The sequence below is a fragment of the Capricornis sumatraensis genome, chromosome 1 (assembly GCF_032405125.1).
Source record: "Capricornis sumatraensis isolate serow.1 chromosome 1, serow.2, whole genome shotgun sequence".
NCBI lineage: Eukaryota > Metazoa > Chordata > Mammalia > Artiodactyla > Bovidae > Capricornis > Capricornis sumatraensis.
In genome coordinates, this window is record NC_091069.1 from 102592441 (window position 1) to 102611994 (window position 19554).

Sequence of the window (19554 nt, forward strand, 5' to 3'; positions counted from 1 at the left end):
TCTGCCAGGGAGCCTGCAGTCAGTCTGTACGTCAAGGGTCTGTACATCACCAGCGTTTTCTTCCTTTCTTGTCTTGGAGACTGTTTTTCCTGAGACCGACAGATACACACACAAACACATACAGACAAACACACCTCTATGAGTTTAGATTCTCATAGAAGGCACAAAGAGAAGCTATCTCCTGGCGTGGACCCCGGTGCTGGACCCGGTGCAGAGGGAGGGCCTGCCTGCAGGGGCAGCACACGGGCTGGGCTGGGAGCCCACAAGCCCTTTCTCAGGTTCCAAGACAGTGAATGGAAGTCCTGAAAACAATCTGAGACAATTTCCCAGCAACCTCAGCAGCCAAGGGCCAACTAGATGAAACTGTGTTCATTTATTCCTCCAGGATAATAATGTGACATTTTCTGCACCTAAGAGGTTGAAGGGCCATCTTCATTATACTGTATAATTTTAAAGTTTGTTCACAACAACTCTGCGAGGTGGGCAACGTAGTTCCCATTTTTCAGGTGAGGAAAGCCAGGTATAGTGAGGTCAAATAAGCTGCCTGAGGGGCAGAGTCATGACTTGAACGAGAGCAGTCCCAACCCCCTCACACCGAAGCCCATATTCTAACTTATTACCCAAACTTCTTGGGCGTAAGCATTGGACAAATCTGGGGAAATGCTTACCTGGCTTCCTGAACATCCATGCCTTCCTAGACTGCCCGACCACCACCCCCATGGTGACCTGGGACAAATGTTGCCAACAGGCTTAGCATCCCGCCTGGGATACACATTTTATATAACTGAATGCTTTGAGCTGCTCACTCTGACGAATGTCACAGGCTTGTTTGCCTTTCCTTGCCTGCTTTTTGTACACACCCCCTCACACGGTGCCTGTGTGAAACCTGCTCACCAGTGCCCGTTCCTTTGGGGAAGCCGGGCTCATTGCCCTAGAAACATACCCCAGGGTACATGACCATGTGAGTTTTCACTTATGACAAAACATGAAGCAGGAGCCATTCAGTGTTTTTTTAAATCCAGGTCTCTATTTTTCCTGTGTAAATATGAATGTAGGCAAAATTAATAGTTAAGGCTTTTAAAACATGTGCATTTTGATAACATGTTGCTAGTTACATTGTGCTGATGATAAGAGCTTGGACCAGATCTTTCTTTAATAGTTCTCTGAAATTTCTTTTAAAAAGTTAAAATGGCCAAATGATCCATAGTAGAAACCAGAACAGACCCATGTAAATCCAAAATGCATACTTGAAAAGGCAGCACTTTTTGTATGAACTACATTAGGGCCCAGTTATGTAGCTTATGGATTGTAACTTTGACCACAGAGACTTCGAGGTTTCCAAAGGACATGGGGCATCTTGTCTGAGAAGGAAAGAGCATAGGAAGAAAGAAGAAGAGGAGGAAGAGAAGGGAAGGAAGGAAGGAAGACGGGGAGACGAGACTGGAGAGAGGAGCAGGAAAACCTGCATATATGGCTTCCCTGCATCAGGAGAGTGACTTGTCTTGGGTAATTTACAATGTGTATGAAGCAGAGGATGGACCATTAACCCTAATCTATAGATATTCTAAAATCTTAATGTAATATTATATACTGGATTAAACAAAAAGAGCCAGGTCGATACTCTGCGCATTTTTGTCTAAGAGCTTTGCCTCAGGATGTAATTCCAAGGGAGAGTGAGGCTTCCTGTTCCAGGGTGCAGGGACAGTTTGGAAAGACATGACCTAAGGGGTCTTGTCTCTTGAAAGTCTTAGTGGTCAGCTTGTTTGCCTTAGGACCCCATTCCAACCTCCAACTTGGGAAACTTTCCCAACATGACTCTCCCCTCCAGGCCGGAACAGGCTGTCCCAGGGCCCCGACTCAGGGACTGGGACAGAGGCTGTCTTTGAAGCCTGTTGGGGAGTTAGGAGATGGCCCTTTCCCTAATGGAGATGCTCTTTGCCAGGAAACAGATTCTGGTTTCACAGGAGTTGATGGCAGGGCACCTGGATTTGCTTCTCAGACTTGAAATGGCCTCAGCCGGGATGACCTGGCTTCGTTCTTTGTGCCTGTCACGGCATGAAAGAACACATGAGGAGATACCCAAGTCAGAAATATGCCCAAGCTGTATCCAATCTGAGCTACCACGTGTACTCTCAGCTTCTGTTACCACTCCCTCATCAGGAGGTGGTGGAGTGAGGGGCAGGAGGGGTGGTTAAGTAAATAACCTCCCATTTACAAAAAAATGAAGTTCAGGAGTCTAAATAGTCCCCACGGATTTAAAAAACAAAAAACAAAAAACTTCTGTGCTCCCATTTTTATACTCTTGGCCTGGAGACACCTCACACTTCACAAAACCCTGCCTCACGAAGCGTTTCTGGAGGAGTTCGCTGCAACCTGTCACTTAACTGGGACAGACAGAAAGAGTCCCATCGTCTAGATGAGGAAAACCAAGGCTCTGCCCCAAGGCCACGCAGCTCACAGAGGGTGGGGAAAGCTAGGATGCGGTCCCAGAGAGCCCCGTGCAGGGCAGCGTCGCACTGGCCGCCGCCCCAGGGAGGCGGGAGACGGCACCTGTGTCTTCAGGGCTAACTGGCCTCCGTTTGCGGAGCGTCCCCATCAGGCGGGAGGCCCGTCTTCACCTGGCTTTCCAACTGGCTGAGCCGCTGATTCACCTTCATCTGGGTGGCCTTGTACTCAGCCAGGAGCCGCGCGAACCTGGTCTGCAGGGTGTCCAGGGAGGTCTCGAGGTGCTCCACCTTCTCCTCGACGTCCTTGGGGTCAGCCCCGGCCTTGGCCAGCTCCTCATCAATCAGGTTGTCCTTCATGAGGATCTGCCGCCCCTTCTCCTCCAGCGCCTTCTTGGCCTCGGGGTACTCGGTGAGCGCCTCCATCAGGTCATCCTTGGAGAGGCAGAACAGGTCCGAGTAGCCGATGCTCCTGATGTTGGCCGTGCGGCGGTTCCCGGACTTGCTCCCCTTGATGTTCAAGATGCTGATCTCCCCGAAGTAACTCCCGTCGCCGAGGACCACGAACTGGGTGATGCCGTCCTCAGCCACCACCGCCAGCTTGCCCTCCTTGATAATGTACATCTCCCTCCCGATGTCCCCCTTCTTGCAGATGTAGTCCCCGGGGCTGAACACTGCCGGCCGCAGCTTCAGCACCAGCTCCACCAGCAGCCCCGCCTCGCAGTCCTGGAAGATTCGGACCTTCCTCAGGGTGTCCAGGTGCACGTTGATGGCGATCTCGGCCTTCAGCTTGTCGGGGAGGCTCTTGAGCACCTCCTTCTCATCCACTGTCTTCTTATTGGCCCACAGGTAGTCGAACCAGCGGATCACCCTTGTCTCCAAGTCCTTCGTCACCTTGCGGAACTGCATGTACTGCTTGATGGAATCGATCTTGGCCTGGAACTCGGCCCGTGAGGCGTTCATGTTTGAGATCATGGAGCCCACGTTGCCCACGATGGTGGCAAAAATCAGGACGCCCACCAGGAAGTCAATGACCACAAAGAGATACTCCTCGTCTTTTACAGGGGGCGGGGTCTCCCCAATGGTGGTCAGGGTCAAGGTGGACCAGTAGAGACTGTAAATGTACTTTCTGGAGAGGCGCCCATACTCTGGGTTGGAGATGTTTGGGTAGACCCAGGAGTCGGTCCCGAAACCGATGAACTTGGAAATGGCAAAGTAGATGCAGGCATTCCAGTGGATGATGATGAGGATGTACAAGACCAAGTTCCCAATCCTGAACATGTTGGGGTAGTTGGTCCTTGTCTCTGTGCGGTCAAAGAACTCGAAGAGCCGGGGCAACTTCAGCAGGCGGTTGAACCTCAGTTCTGGGTAGTTCATGCCCAGCTTAAGATAAGCCAGGTCTGTGGGGACCAGGGACAGCACGTCCAGCTTGAAGTGCAGGGTCTTCGTGTAGTGCTTCCACAGCCGGCTGGCGTCCATGACCATCAGGCCTTGCTCCAGGAAGCCTAAGGGAGAAGACAGATCACGTGGGCATCAAAGAGGCTGCCTGTTTATGGTCGTGGCCCACAGAAAGATATTTTACCTTGTGACTACACAGGATGTGGTTTTATATATATATATATATATAATAGAAACAATTTCCAAAAGCCATGCTCACCAGGAAACGTGCTCTGGTATTTTCTATCAGAGCATCTAATCTATTTTATTCAATTAAAAATACAGGTCAGTTGGGTAAATTTGAATGTGGATTGGGTATTTGATAGTATTGAAGAAAGATTATTAAATTTTAAGAGATAAATTGAAGTTATATTCCAAAGAATGGGTCCTGGTTAAAGCTACATGCTAACATGGTTACTGTCTGAGAGTCACTTTAAAAAACCTCCATCCAAGAACAGGGTGTGGGAGGATAAATGAACCAAAATTAGCAAAGTGTTGATAACAGTTGGAGCTGGATGAGGGTACATGGGGATTCCTAACAGTGCTCCCTCAGTTTTATATGTTTGAAAATATTAACAATAAAAACTTTAAAAACACTGGTCATGGCCTAGCAAATTGACTTTACCAGTTACTAATGGGGCATGGCCTTGCCCATGGGAATTCCCTGGTGGTCCAGTGGTTAAGACTTCACCTTTCAATGCAGGTGATGTGGGTTCCATCCCTGGTCAGGGAGTTAGGATCCCACAGGCTGGTCACTCAGCACTTCTGGGCCCTGGTTTCTAAAGCAATAAGATGCAGATAATCCCACCCATGCTTCTTGTCTCTTGCAGCAGTTCTTATGAGAAAACAAGATGTGCTTGGAATGCTTTGTGTATTATAAACCTGCCCAAGGTTGTGCTGTGATCTGGTGGTGTTTGTATCCACAACCACGGCACAGTTTTTAGTTTAAAAACCTTGGAAGTTTCTTTAGATAGATATATTCCTAAGTATTTTATTCTTTTCGTTGCAATGGTGAATGGAATTGTTTCCCTAATTTCTTTTTCTACTTTCTCATTATTAGTGTATATGAATGCAAGGGATTTCTGTGTGTTGATTTTATATCCTGCAACTTTACTATATTCATTGATTAGCTCTAGTAATTTTCTGGTGGAGTCTTTAGGGTTTTCTATGTAGAGGATCATGTCATCTGCAAACAGAGAGAGTTTTACTTCTTCTTTTCCAATTTGGATTCCTTTTATTTCTTTTTCTGCTCTGATTGCTGTGGCCAAAACTTCCAGAACTATGTTGAATAGTAGTGGTGAAAGTGGGCACCCTTGTCTTGTTCCTGACTTTAGGGGAAATGCTTTCAATTTTTCACCATTGAGGATAATGTTTGCTGTGGGTTTGTCATATATAGCTTTTATTATGTTGAGGCATGTTCCTTCTATTCCTGCTTTCTGGAGAGTTTTTTATCATAAATGGATGTTGAATTTTGTCAAAGGCCTTCTCTGCATCTATTGAGATAATCATATGGCTTTTATTTTTCAATTTGTTAATGTGGTGAATTATACTGATTGATTTGTGGATATTGAAGAATCCTTGCATCCCTGGGATAAAGCCCACTTGATCATGGTGTATGATCTTTTTAATGTGTTGTTGGATTCTGATTGCTAGAATTTTATTTAAAATACTTAGGAATATATCTACCTAAAGAAACTAAAGACCTATATATAGAAAACTATAAAACACTGATGAAAGAAATCAAAGAGGACACTAATAGATGGAGAAATATACCATGTTCATGGATCAGAAGAATCAATACAGTGAAAATGAGTATACTACCCAAAGCAATTTACAAATTCAATGCAATCCCTATCAAGCTACCAGCGATATTTTTCACAGAACTAGAACAAATAATTTCAAGATTTGTATGGAAATACAAAAAACCTCGAATAGCCAAAGCAATCTTGAGAAAGAAGAATGGAACCGGAGGAATCAACTTGCCTGACTTCAGGCTCTACTACAAAGCCACAGTCATCAAGACAGTATGGTACTGGCACAAAGACAGAAATATAGATCAATGGAACAAAATAGAAAGCCCAGAGATAAATCCACACACATATGGACACCTTATCTTTGACAAAGGAGGCAAGAATATACAATGGAGTAAAGACAATCTCTTTAACAAGTGGTGCTGGGAAAACTGGTTAACCACTTGTAAAAGAATGAAACTAGATCACTTTCTAACACCGCACACAAAAATAAACTCAAAATGGATTAAAGATCTAAATGTAAGACCAGAAACTATAAAAGTCCTAGAGGAGAACATAGGCAAAACACTCTCCGACATAAATCACAGCAGGATCATCTATGATCCACCTCTCCCAGAATACTGGAAATAAAAGCAAAAATAAACAAATGGGATCTAATTAAAATTAAAAGCTTCTGCACAACAAAGGAAAATATAAGCAAGGTGAAAAGACAGCCTTCTGAATGGGAGAAAATAATAGCAAATGAAACAACTGACAAACAACTAATCTCAAAACTATACAAGCAACTTATGCAACTCAATTCCAGAAAAATAAACGACCCAATCAAAAAATGGGCTAAAGAACTAAATAGACATTTCTCCAAAGAAGACATACAGATGGCTAACAAACACATGAAAAGATGCTCAACATCACTCATTATGAGAGAAATGCAAATCGAAACCACAATGAGGTACCACTTCACACCAGTCAGAATGTCTGCGATCCAAAAATCTGCAAGCAATAAATGCTGGAGAGGGTGGGGAGAAAAGGGAACCCTCTTACACTGTTGGTGGGAATGCAAACTAGTACCACCACTATGGAAAACAGTGTCGAGATTCCTTAAAAAATTGCAAATAGAACTGCCATATGACCCAGCAATCCCACTGCTGGGCATACACACCGAGGAAACCAGAATTGAAAGAGACACATGTACCCCAATGTTCATCGCAGCACTGTTTATAATAGTCAGGACATGGAAACAACCTAGATGTCCATTAGCAGATGAATGGATAAGAAAGCTGTGGTACATATACACAATGGAGTATTACTCAGCTGTTAAAAAGAATACATTAGAATCAGTTCTGATGAGATGGATGAAACTGGAGCCGATTATACAGAGTGAAGTAAGCCAGAAAGAAAAATACCAATACAGTATACTAACACATATATATGGAATTTAGAAAGATGGCAATGATGACCCTGTATGCAAGAGAGCAAAAAAGACACAGATGTGTATAGCGGACTTTTGGACTCAGAGGGAGAGGGAGAGGGTGGGATGATTTGGGAGAATGGCATTGAAACATGTGTAATATCATGTAAGAATCGAATCACCAGTCTATGTCCGATGCAGGATACAGCATGCTTGGGGCTGGTGCACGGGGATGACCCAGAGGGATGTTGTGGAGAGGGAGGTGGGAGGGGGGTTCATGTTTGGGATCACATGTACACCCGTGGTGGATTCATGTCAATGTATGGCTAAACCGATACAGTATTGTAAAGTAAAATAAAGTAAAAATAAAAATTTAAAAACAACAACAACAAAAAACAAAAACAAACAAACAAAAACCTTGGGAGTGACAAGCAGGGCCGCTGCCAGCTTATGTGATGTCTTTGTGCAAATCAGAAAGAGGATCCTCAAGGATGCACAGCTTGGAGACTGAGGCATGGGTGCAGCTTTAGGCCCGGCTCACAGCTAGAGGTGGTCTTGTTACTGACTGGGGTCCTTGGACTCTTTAATCAGCAGAAACTGGTGAGAGACCAGACCAGGAAAGACCAGGAATTCAAGCAAGGCTTTACTGGGGCTCGGGCAGCAGCAGCACTAGGCAGTGAGACAAGTCACAGCCATCTTTGCTGGCTCCCTGAAGCTGGGCTGGTTTCTTAAGTGGGGTGGGGGTGGGGGTGGACCTGTGGGTTGGGCTGGAGGTGTGGCTTAGGTGGCTGCATATGGGGATAGTTATTTTTCATTTCCTATAGATCCTTTGTATTCTGTTGCTGCACAGCACTCTGGCAGAGGATCGCAGCTCACAGGCTGTCTTAATCTGAAGGAAATCACACCCTCCTAGGCCCTATTTCAGATTTTAGTTCTCTGTATATTACACCTACTCTGAAAGCCACAGGTAACATACCCTGGCTCTTCTGACTGTCCACGAAGAGGAACCCCAAGGGCGACTGTTCTGGATCTCCCTGAACCTGCCCCCAGGGCCCGGCCCCCACCCCCGCCCCCGACTGCTGCATGTTGTGGGATCTAGGACCCGGGGCCCAGGCCCACTCACCTGTCCGGGCTCGGACCACCACATCCACGCCATAGAGGATGTCCGCTGAGTAGTCCAGGACCAGCCAAAGCATCAGGTGCTCGGACTGGAGCTCATCGAAACAGGCCCTAGAAAAGTGCAAGAAGGGCCGTGTGGGGGAGGGCCCAGGGTGGGCAGCGCTACAAACTGGGGCTCAGTTCATCCCGCCAGCAGCCCAGCCTGCAGTGCTGTACCCCAGCACCCCACCCTGGCCTCGATGAGGCGCCCGGGTGCTCAGAAGCTTTTCTGCCTCGAGGTCACAGACCTCCTAAGAAGAGCTGAGACTGACACCAAAGAGTGGGCCCTGTTGCCTCTTGACAGTAAGTGATGGCCCCTTCCCCACACTGGGGAGGGGGCAGTTTTTCCAGGCCTCAGTGGTAGAGTCAGATGAAGGGGCTGACAATTTGCCCTTTCTGGGGCCAAATGCCAACAAAGATACAACAACTTCTAGAGATTAACAATGGAACAACTCACATCTCCCCCCACAAAATAGTAGCTCACCATGCACCCCAAACGGCTCAGAAAGCCCAAAGCCCCCTTCTGGTGTCTGCCCCCTGGTGGGTGAGGTTGGTCCAGACTGGGATGGACATATACACACTGCTATATGAAAAGTAACTAATAAGACATCTAATAAAGACTTATAGTATAGCTCAGGCAACTCTCTGTATGACTTACACAGGGAAACAAACTAAAAATCAGTAGATGTATGTATATATGTAACAGACTCACTTTGCTGAACCCCTGAAACTAACACAACATTGTAAATATACTATATGCCAACAAGAATTAATAGAAAACAAACAAGAAAGCCCACAACCAGCGGAGAACACCACCTGTTACCTACACCACCATCCTGCAGGTCAGCTCAGGAGTGACCCACCCCTCCCACTTCCCCTCAGGAGAGCAAAAACTCGCTCTTGCATCTTCCTCCTGTGACTCAGTTAGGAAGGCTCCAGGGTGCCAGGCCCTTTGCTTTGATCTCAAACACAGGTCCCCACTGGTGCTCCTTCTTTGAGCCCTTCCTTATGGACAGAGCCCTGGAGAGGGGCATGGCAGCCCACTCCAGTATTCTTGCGGGGAGAATCCCATGGACAGAGGAGCCTGGTGGGGTACAGTCCATGGGGTCACAAAGAGTCAGATACTACTGAGTGACTGTGGACAGAGAGATTGAGGCACATCTAGCCGGAGGGTAGCCCCCGGGCACTCAGAGCTCTGTCCCTAGCTGCCCCTCTCTGCTACCTGCACACGAGCAGACACCAGTTGTAGAAGACAGGCACGGCGATGACGGTCAGCCAGTGGTAGTACATGTTGCTGGAAGGGTCCACCACCACGCTGTCCTTCTTCTTCCTGGGAATGCCCACACAAACAGCACAGTGTGTTGGAAGTCTGCAGCTCTGGAGGGGTTTAGAGACCTGGTCTAGCTTACAGACCCCAGGGCAGCTGTGGGCTGCAGCGGAAGAGATGACTTCCCAGATAGGGTGCTATCAATCTCAGCGGGGCTCATGTGGGTGTCCCTGTAGAGGGCCTTCTCTGCCAGCCCCAGGAAGCCACGGTAACTCTAAAACCATGGTGATGACATTCCCATGTGCCCTGTGGTGTCATCCAGGCACTGCAGGGTGCCAGGGAGGAAAGCGGAGCACAGTGATGTTGGAACCACCTCAGGGAAGCTTTGGGAAAATGCAAGTTCCCAGGCGCACCCAGATCCCTCCCGGGCTGGGGTCTGGAAATGTGCATTTGACCCTCGCCCCAGGCGGTTCTGAGGCAGTTCCTCTCTGGACTGACCTTGGGACCCCGGGGCTCCCCTTCAGGAAGGTGCTCTGTCCACTTCACTAACTGCATTTGTGCAGATGTTCTAAAGCCTCACTTCTGAGCACTGGGGTCCTGCCTCCCACCGAAAACCACCAACCTGGGAATCACTGCAGTTATGTCACCCAAGACTGAGTGGAAGAAATAGCTTAGGGTGCTTTCTGCTTTCCTTTTCAGGATTTTCGGAGGGTTAGAATTTATAGGTGGTACTGGAGATCTTTTCTTTGGGTCCACCTGTCTCCTCCCCCATGCCAACTCCCTACCATGCCCACTAGGCCTGCAGAGCTGCTCCTGCGCCCCAGAGGACATCCTGGGTTGCCTTTCTGCTTGCACCTCAACTCAGCAAATGCAAGATCAGTTTCTCACTGACGGGGCTTTGGACATTCCCAACCACCAAGACTCATCATCACTGGGTTTGAATTAGTTTGTGAACATGGTATTTTCTAGTGCCCGGGAGAGGGGCTCCTCATATCCAAACTGTGAAGATGACATGGTGGGCAAACAGAAAGCCCCAGGAGAGGGCACTGGAGCAGGCTCCCAGGAAAGTCCCCAGCTGCCCACCCAGGGCTGCAGAACACCCTGCCTACCTACAAGCCCCACTCTGAGGTCCCCGACTTTCCCCGCAGAATGAGACCCTCACATGATTTCAGCAGGCCTGATCCCTGCCTGAAACCAAGTCCTTTTCCATAGCCCTAAGCAGCCCCCTCTCCAGGGGTGACCCCGAGGCCCCACGGGGTCAGGCCCTCTCTCCTCCCCGGGGAGGGACCAGGCGTGCTGTGACTCCAGAACTTCCCCTCTTTGGGGGCAGTTTCTCTTAGTACTTACTCCTCTTTCTTGGGGTCTTCCTTTTTCTCTTTCTCCTCCTTTTTCGCCTTGTCACTGGATGACACAGGGTGACACTTAGCAATTTTTGTATACAACGGGGAGAGGGCAGGCCACTGTGACTGGAGGAGAGAGCGTGGTGCAGGAAACTCATCTTTCCAGCACACTGGGGTGAAGCAAGCTTACTGATTTCAATAATAATAATGTCAGGAAGCTGATGCACAGAGAGGTCAGGTAACTTGCCCAGGGTCACAAAGCTCTTAGGTAGCTGAGTTGGGATACAAATGCTCTTAACCAGTATATATATTAAATGTATAGCATGTATGTGGTGCTAGCGGTAAATAAGAGACGTGGGTTTGATCCCTGGTTCGGGAAGATCCCCTGGAGAAGGAAAAGGCAACCCATGCCAGTATTCTTGCCTGGAGGATCGGGGAGCCAGCCCATGGGGTCACAAAGAGTCAGACACGAGTGAAGTGACTTAGCATGTATGTATGCATGCATCTATTTATCTACCCATCTATATTCTCAATACATAGACCTAGAGAAAACTTGGAGGTGTATTTGCCAACATGTGTTTCTCTGATACTGGGGTTCAATTGTTAACACAGAGCATACTTTTGTGGTTGTGTGATCATGGGTGCTTTTCTGTGTCCCAAGTTTTTGACAGCGAGCATATTAATGAATTGAGTAGAAACAAAAAGTTATAATTGGTAAGTCTGTTCTCTTGAATCTACTGGTCTTTCAGCAGCTGAAGTCTTAATGCCAAGACACCAGCAGAGGGCGCTGCCCACAAGCTTATTGGGCAACTGAGCCCTGCTGGGAGTTTAATTACACCAGGCTCTGCCACCCTTGTTCAGGATTTGTGGCCTGGGTTACAAGCTTCAGCCTTTCCTCTGGCTACCAACCTGCTGAGGCCTAGGGAAGACCCTGTGCCATCCATCTGTGTCCCCGAATACACCCAGCACTGACTCAGGGGACCTGCACAGAGCTACGAATCGATGGTGGCTTTGACTGAGAACAATTTGATCAGGAGAAGAAAATTTTCAGAACCCATGGACTAAGCGAAAATGACATAAATGTGGTGGGAGAGTGGGGGAAGGTGTCCATCCGTAAGAATTACTTCTGTATCTTTGTGCCCAGGTGGCCCCGTTTGGGAACAGTTCCCAGTTTTGTCCTTTGGTCCTTGGACCCATGGTATGAGCCCCTCTGAAAAGATTTATCAGAGCCTGATGCAGCCGACTGCATCCACCCCCATCCTTGCCCACATCCTAGCCCCAGGTCGGAGGAGCCTGGAGACCCACCCACAAGACCTCCGCCCAGCCGGGGGTCCTGAGTTTACTCAACTGCAGGACTTTCAAGGGTGTTTGATGTCAGGTTTGCCTTGACATCAAGCACATTTCGAAACAGCTATCATTTTGCAGATTAAATCATTTTGTTTTTCTGACATTTGGGTCTCTGGATTTGATGTCCCAATTTGGATTAGGAGTTTGAGATCAGGTCAACTCTTTGTGACCCCATAGACTGCAGCCCACCAGGCTCCTCTGCCCACGGAATTCTCCAGGCAAGAATGCTGAAATGGGTTGCCATTCCCTTCTCTAGGGGATCTTCCCAATCCAGGGACTGAACCTGGATTTCTTGCATTGTAGGCATTATTACTGTCTGAGCCACCTGGGAAGCCCTTCTTTTTTTCACTTCAAGGGAGAAATGGATTGAGCATTGGGGATTAGCAGATGCAAACTATTATATATAGCATGGATAAAGAACAAGTTTCTACTGCATAGAACAGGAACCTATACTCAATATCCTGTGATAAACCACAATGGAAAGGAGTCTGAAAAAGTATATAAATATATAAAACTGAATCACTCTGCTGTATACCAGAAATTAACACAACATTGTAAACTTATTTCAATTAAAGAAATAAACTTAAAAGACAACAACAACCAAAAAACCCCCAATGCAACTAATGTTCGCAGAGGGAAACAGAAACAAAAATTCTATCAGAACAAAGGGAAATAACAAGAAAAAGCCTTGGCATAGTTCTCTGTCAACTGGAAGTCAAGAAATTGGCATTGCTTGCTGATATTGTCCTCCTAGGCTCCAACTGAGACCACCCCCTTCCCTACCTATCCCCGTGGTGTTCCATAAAGGAAGGCTAGAGAACGGGGCACACGTGCACATGTATTCACACATATAAATGGTCACACCACATATACACTCCCTGTTTGGGATTTTGGATGGCGTTGCCAGAATCACACATCAAACTTCTCTGCCAGCTCAGCATCAGGTGGTAGGAAACAATTGCAGTGGGCCAGTGTTTTAAGAGGTTGCTCTCTGGAAATATTTAAATTTCCTCTTTCCACTGATTACATCCTGATCACATCCTCCAAAGGGGCCCAAATTAGCCTTAAGACAAGAGCACTTCCCTGGCACGTAGGAGCCTGAGGAGGCAGAATGAAAAGTACATTCTTATCATGGAGGAGGAGGCCCACTGCTCAGTAAAGGGGCTCCAGCTTTGCCCCTTCAGATACACAGCAACAGAGGGTGCTGGCACTGAAAATGTTTACCCATCCAGCTCCTTCACTTTATAGATAAGGACAATGCAAGACACAGAAAAGCGGACCTGCCCAAGCAAGTCTCACCAAACAGGTCCCTCCCCACGTGTGTCCATGGGGACGGGTTTCCAATGCCAGGAGCAGGGTTCTAGCAGGGTCTGGCGGGTGTGGCAGAAGCAGCAGGACTGAGGAGGGAGACACAGCTGGGGTGTCCACAGCAGGAGGGCGGTAGTGGGGAGTGGGAGGGGGCAGAGGTACTCACTCCTTCTCCGAGTTGTTGCAGGTGTTGGTGTTGTTTCTGGCCAGGGGCCAGTCACTGTGGGAAGGCAAAGAGAATCTGAACTCGGTCCACTTGCTGGGGACCCCTTGCCCTCAGGCAGTTATTCTGGGACTCCCATCCCCTGTCTCCTGGGCCTTTCCACGCAGTTTGATCACAGGGAATTGTTATCGTTGGGGACAAACTTCTTTTGTGTGTGTGACCAGTTTGTGCTGGTGAATGCCTTGGAGTAGAGGAGAGGATGGACACTGGGTAGCGTGAGGATTCTGAATAAGTGGGGAGTGCCTCTTTGAATCCCATCCAGCACCCTGGCCTCAATTTCTCTTGCGTTTTAGCGCATGCCAGGCAGTGCACCAGACACTACGGAGGGCATGGAGGCTACCCCCTCCTGGGGGAACAGGCTGAGTGCCTTGGGCCAAGGTGGACAGAGTTAGCAGCAGCAGCAGCACTTTGAGAGGGTCGGCAGGGACGAGGTTCTCACAGGGCCCCTCCCTCAGACACCCTATCACAGGGGTCGCTTCTGATTCTTAGGGCCAAAAATAGACCGAGGGCAGAGCTGCCCCAGGGTTCAGCCCATCCTCCCCACCCCTGTCCCCAACATTCACCTTAAAACTTCAGGGCCCACTACCCAGATCTATGTGAGAATCTTGTAGAAGGTGGGGATTGGTTTTGCACCCAGCGATGTTTATTTAAAGCTGGACTGGGCAGTTCTTGATGGTGTTCTTTAGGAAAAGGCGTGATCCTTGTGAGCTCAGCTGCCAGTTCACGTGTGTGACAGCTGGTTTAAGAAAGCCAGCCTGGCCTCACAGGGCTGGAGGGCGGCTTGCCTGTCTGTGGTCACTGCAGACCAGTCACAGGACAGGAGGTCTGGGGGCCAAAGCCAGTGCCTGGGACTCTCCAGACTGATTCTCAAAGCACCTCTCCTCTGATGTCAAACATCTAGCCAAATACTTTTTTTGGTACTTCTGCATGCCCTGCCCATGCCTCCCTCCCTCCATTCAGGATGTGGCTCTAATAGCTTTTTTCGGGATTAATTTACCATCTGAAAATCCCCCGAGAAATCAAAGCTGTGCTATTACAAAGGAACGTTTAGGTTTCTGGGGTGCAGTGGCATGTGATTGCCACACCCCTGTGCCCATAATCTCATTGGGCCAAACCCCTAGGAAAACTAAGACCCATTTCTGCATACATTTTGCTTGGCTCATAGGACTTGGCCTTGAAAATTCAAGGTCTTCTTCTACCAGGAAGCCTCCCTGATTACTCTGCTCCCATCCTGCACCACAGCATTCACCTGCCCACCCTGAACCTTCCAGTGAGTTAATCAGGCATTGGTGGCAAGTTGGGGCCTGGCCCTGATGGGGTCCTAGCTCAACCCTCTACTTATCTGGTCACACAGGGAAATGTACAGAGTCTAGTGTTCGTCTACATGAATCTCAAGTTGTGGAGAAAACAGTTTGATCAGTTAAGCCAAGGAAGTCTTTGCTTGCCCCAAAGGAACTGAACCAGTTTGTTGACTTGCTAACAAACCTCCTTCCCTCCCTACCGCTTCTCTGCTTCCTGCACCCTACCTCCCTGCCACACACCATCCTTGCCCCACCCCGCTTCTCCATGTTCCCCTCTTCCTTAGCCTCCATCCCTCCTGTCTCTCTGGCTCAGCAGTGAACAGCACGTGTGCCGTGTGGTCCTAGAGCTCCCTCCCAGGGATGCTCAGCTCTGGGAGCCTGCACATGTCCCAGCGCTCAGGCCCTCCACAGCACCCTTCTCACAGCCCAGGAAACCAACGGTTTGTTGTCCAAACTCGTGTGAAACAGTAGCCCCAAAAATGCTGCTCCACTGGACCTCTGCCTCTCAGCCAGCAATTCTCATGCCTTCCTCAGCAGGGAAGACTAATGCAGACCTCCTAATGTCACTAGCAAGACATTTCTTTGAACTGTCATATTTTATCTTAAGCATGCTTGTATGTCTTGCACATTTCACAATGTATTGCATGACCTGTAATAAAAATATACCCCCCCCACCCCAATCTGGAAATAAAACTGAAGCTCTGAGAAGATCCATCCTGTTTTCCCCAAAGCTTCAGAGCCTTCACTCCCCAGGGGCTTTCTCTGCCTGTTTGAGGTGCCACATCTGAGCCCTTCTGTTTCTTTGACTCAAAAACAGCATTTTCTCTATCAAATGACATAGGGACTGTCGGTTCTGCAACAACCATGCTTCTTTTCACCCTTCTTTCTATGTCTTTTAAATCCTGGCATGACCTAGAGAATTCAGCTTAAAGATCTTGTTCAAGCCCCCGTTTCCCTTAAAGCAAGTCCTGAGCAAGTGTCCTCCTGTTTGTGAGGCTGAGAGGTCTGCTTCCCCCACAGGCTTACCTCTCTTACTGCTAAGGGGTCTTAAAGAGACCTCCTGCTGTTAATCGACAACCGATTCAACCCGTGGTGGCTCAGTGGTCTCCCACTGACTAGAAGCTGGGTGCTTCTCAAGAGCACTAGAGGGGATGGGGAGGGGAGGCAGCAGCTCTGTGTGGGGCGGGGAGCAGGGGATATCAGTCTAGCCCCTGCAAACTTCTCCATGTGCCTGCACCCCACAGCACCAGCCACAAGCTCCCCGCTGAGTAGGGAGCCAGGCAAGGTGCTCAGAGCCCTTGTTCTGCAGACCCTTCTCCTGATGAAAAGCAAACACTCTCCCCATTCCCCCCAGGCCCATTTATCGTCCCCTCATTGTTCTCAACCTAACCTGGGTTCCCCTTGAAAGTTCTAACCAACCTTCAGATCTTTTCCCCAGAAGAATGCACCTATACCCATCCATAAAATTGTGGGTACCATGTAGGTACTCCTCGAGGCTCGTGGTACAAAAGCCTCAGTTTTCTAGCAAGAGAGGTCACAGTGCAGTGTAGGATGAGGGTCCTTTGATGGAGAGACTGGTGAGGCCAACGTCCTGCAGGTGAGATTCTGAAGGCACCATCAGCAGGGAATCCTAGGGGGGCTCTGCAGAGGACAGGGTCAGAGCTCAGTTGAGGCTAGGGCCTCAGATTAAAGGGCTCATCTCCTGCAGGGCTTCTTGAAGTCTGACGGAGATGCTTAGAACATGCAGTGTAACCCCAGAACAGACCCTTTCTTTAGGGAATACCTGGGCACCGATGTTCCAGCTGGGTTAATCCACACTGGACCACATGAGCCGCAAGTGCTTCCAGCCCCATCTGGTACAAGTGGCCCCGTCTCCCTTACCTTCTCCCTCTGTCTGGTGGCTCGTGGCTGCCCACATTGAACTGGGTATGGCTTTCTTGGCTGGACACCTCTTTGAGCTCGGCTCCGCGGAAACGCTCCAGCAAAGAGTCGGGCCTCTGGTCCTCCTGGTGTAAGTGCCTGGCGGTCCAGGCACGGAGCGAGATGATGAGGCGTGACAACCTGGAAGGACACAGATGGCAGCCAGGGCGCAGTGGAAAGAGGCGGAAGCCCCCTCCCAGGGGGTGGGGGCAGGGGCAGTGATGCCGGCAGGACAGGATCCCCCGGCAGGCGGCAGGCTCAGGTTTGACCCCACCCCTGTCCCCACTCCCCAGAACTGCTTCTTCCTCCCTCCTCTGCCACCTGGGATGGAGCTTCCTCCATAAGAGATAGTATTTTCATTGTGGCTTTGTCAGTTTAATGCCTGGACTCCATCAAAGGCATGATCCTTCCACTGGGGCCTTAGCAAGTTTTTCTGCTCATTTTTCCTTTTGCCCCATGTAGAGCTCTTTGTTATGAGTGGTAAGCAGAGGAACAGTAAAAAAAAAAAATACAATTTCCAAATAGGGATAAAATTCAGAGCAAGTTTAATGGAGGAAGCACCCAGATACAACCTAGGCTCTTTCCCCAACACTTGTCCTATGAATTGCTTTTCATACAAAATTTATTTTCTCTCCAGGCCTGTGGAGAAGTCCCTTTGCCATGTGCACTGACCTCTGTCTTGCAGCAGACCCGGTCCAGGCCTCAAGCACCTGAACCCAGGCAGCCCACATGCCTAGAGCTCATCTCAGCTCCAGCTTTCCCTGTAAAACCTTCCCTCAGCCCCACCTCCTGAGTCTCTGCAGTGGTGGGGGACATTTGGAGGAGGTGAGGGGGGTGGGGGGAGTTTGGGCCGAGAGATTCAACTCTGTTTCTTGGTGTCTGGTTTCCCTGACTTGGCACCCACAGTACAAGGCACTGTCCCCCCAAATCTGTGGTGACCAACCTGGTATGGAGTCATGAATTGTCACATACTTTGATCCCCATCACACTCCTGTGACCATAGCCTAAAAACAGATGAAGTGCAGGAATATCCCACAAACAGAATGGAGAGGCTTATAGCTGCTGCAGCAGATGAATGTCAAGGTGCCTGCCCAGCCCAACCTCTCTGCTCTGACACTCCACCCACTCAGGTCCTCTCTCTGCTGAGGGGTGGAACAGAGCTCCAGCCTCGGCCAACAGGCTCAGGGATGGGCAACAGACAACTGACCCACAGAGACTCAGTCACTCAAGCCTCTGAACTCAAAACCACTCCAAGACGGGCTTGGGTGTTACAGCTCAGGATCGCATGGTGCAGGCCGTTTTCAGCCTGTACCCGCTGAGGTGAGAGAAGAGAAAGCCAGACACGGAGGAGGCACGCAGGAAAGAGCACATGGATCATGGAGTGCTGTTAGCGAAACGAGACAGGGAAGGCGGCTGCCTCCCCAGGGCCCCTCATCAGCCCCACCATCTCCATTTCCATGAGGTGGCCTGGATCTTAGCTTATTCCAGCCTTGCTCTAGCCTTCCCCTCTCCATTTGAGGTGAAGGTGTTCTCGTCCTTATAATCAACAGGCCTCAAGAGAGCATTTTATTAATAAGACAAAAAACCCACTGCAAATCACTTAAGTGCCCACTACAAGGAGCTAGCGAAATAAATAATCCTCCACCATCAAAAACATGAAGAATAACTAGACAAATTAATTTTTTTGAAATACTGTTAAGCAGAAACTGTAGAACACACTACTGTTTGAAACTCTGGCTTTGGATGAAAAAAAAATCAGTGGAAGGAAATAATGAGCCCAGCATTTGCTGACTGTCCAGTGTGGGCTCTGCGGCAGCCCTCATGCTACCAGGTGCATCTTCAGACAAGATTTGAGAGGCGACATGACATCCTCCAGGTGGTGCAGCTATTGATGCTGGAGGACAGATGTCATCAGAACGGAGACAGAGCTCAGAGCCTAGTTAATCTTTCAAATGCTTCTGCAAGGATGTGTGCTATGAAGTCTAGACACTTATGACTGTGGACCTGCCAGGGGCTATTTCAGACAGAGCCGCCATTGCCACCTGCCTGCCACCGGGCTCCACCCCGTAGTCCCCCCTGGCTGGCTGGCCTTCTTTCTGAATTCTTTTCTGAAACTTCTCTGGTTGGCTTTTTTTTTTTTTTTCTGAATTCTTTCAGAATTGAACAAGTACCTCGATATCATTTTTTATGAGAAAAATTTCAGATAAAGGCAGTTTTTCTTAGATTTTTCTGAGCTCAGAACACCTGACCCAAGAGGAAATTACTCGCTGATAGATTTCTGCCTCTGCCTCTCCTGCCCCTTTCTTCTCCAAATCTGCAACCCCACCCTCATGCACCATTTCTTCCTAAGACTTATCTTGTTTCTGCCTCTGTCTCCTCTTTCCCAAGCTGAGGGCTGAAACTGGTCAGTTACCTGGTGGGACCCTGGCTGGTGAAGGAGCTTTGCCTGGATTCTGCCAGTCCTCTAGTCTCCATGGCAATGCCTTCCTGCAGTTCTGACGATGTCTCCTCGCATGGCAAGTGGGTCCTAGGAAATCAAATATGCAGCAAGCAAAATTGATTTCCAGCTCATCCACCTCTTGGACACATTGAGGACCAAAATGGCCAGATGCTCTGCTTAAAGAGGAACGCCGCTGTCAGAGATCCTCAC

The 19554-nt window shown here is 48.9% G+C and overlaps 1 protein-coding gene across 1 annotated transcript in view; it reads right to left on the reverse strand.

Moving 5' to 3' along the window:
* Nucleotides 1-1053: 1053 nt before the first annotated feature.
* Nucleotides 1054-19554, reverse strand: part of CNGA3 (cyclic nucleotide gated channel subunit alpha 3) — a 40889-nt gene continuing 22388 nt past the window's right edge. Inside the window, exons 3-9 of the mRNA XM_068969909.1 lie at nt 19318-19431; nt 16866-17045; nt 13627-13680; nt 10813-10866; nt 9421-9528; nt 8164-8270; nt 1054-3949 (exon numbers count right to left, since the gene is read on the reverse strand). Of these exons, the coding sequence (XP_068826010.1) occupies nt 2565-3949; nt 8164-8270; nt 9421-9528; nt 10813-10866; nt 13627-13680; nt 16866-17045; nt 19318-19431 (2002 nt within the window). The 3' untranslated portion in view covers nt 1054-2564. The remainder of the gene's footprint in view (nt 3950-8163; nt 8271-9420; nt 9529-10812; nt 10867-13626; nt 13681-16865; nt 17046-19317; nt 19432-19554) is intronic.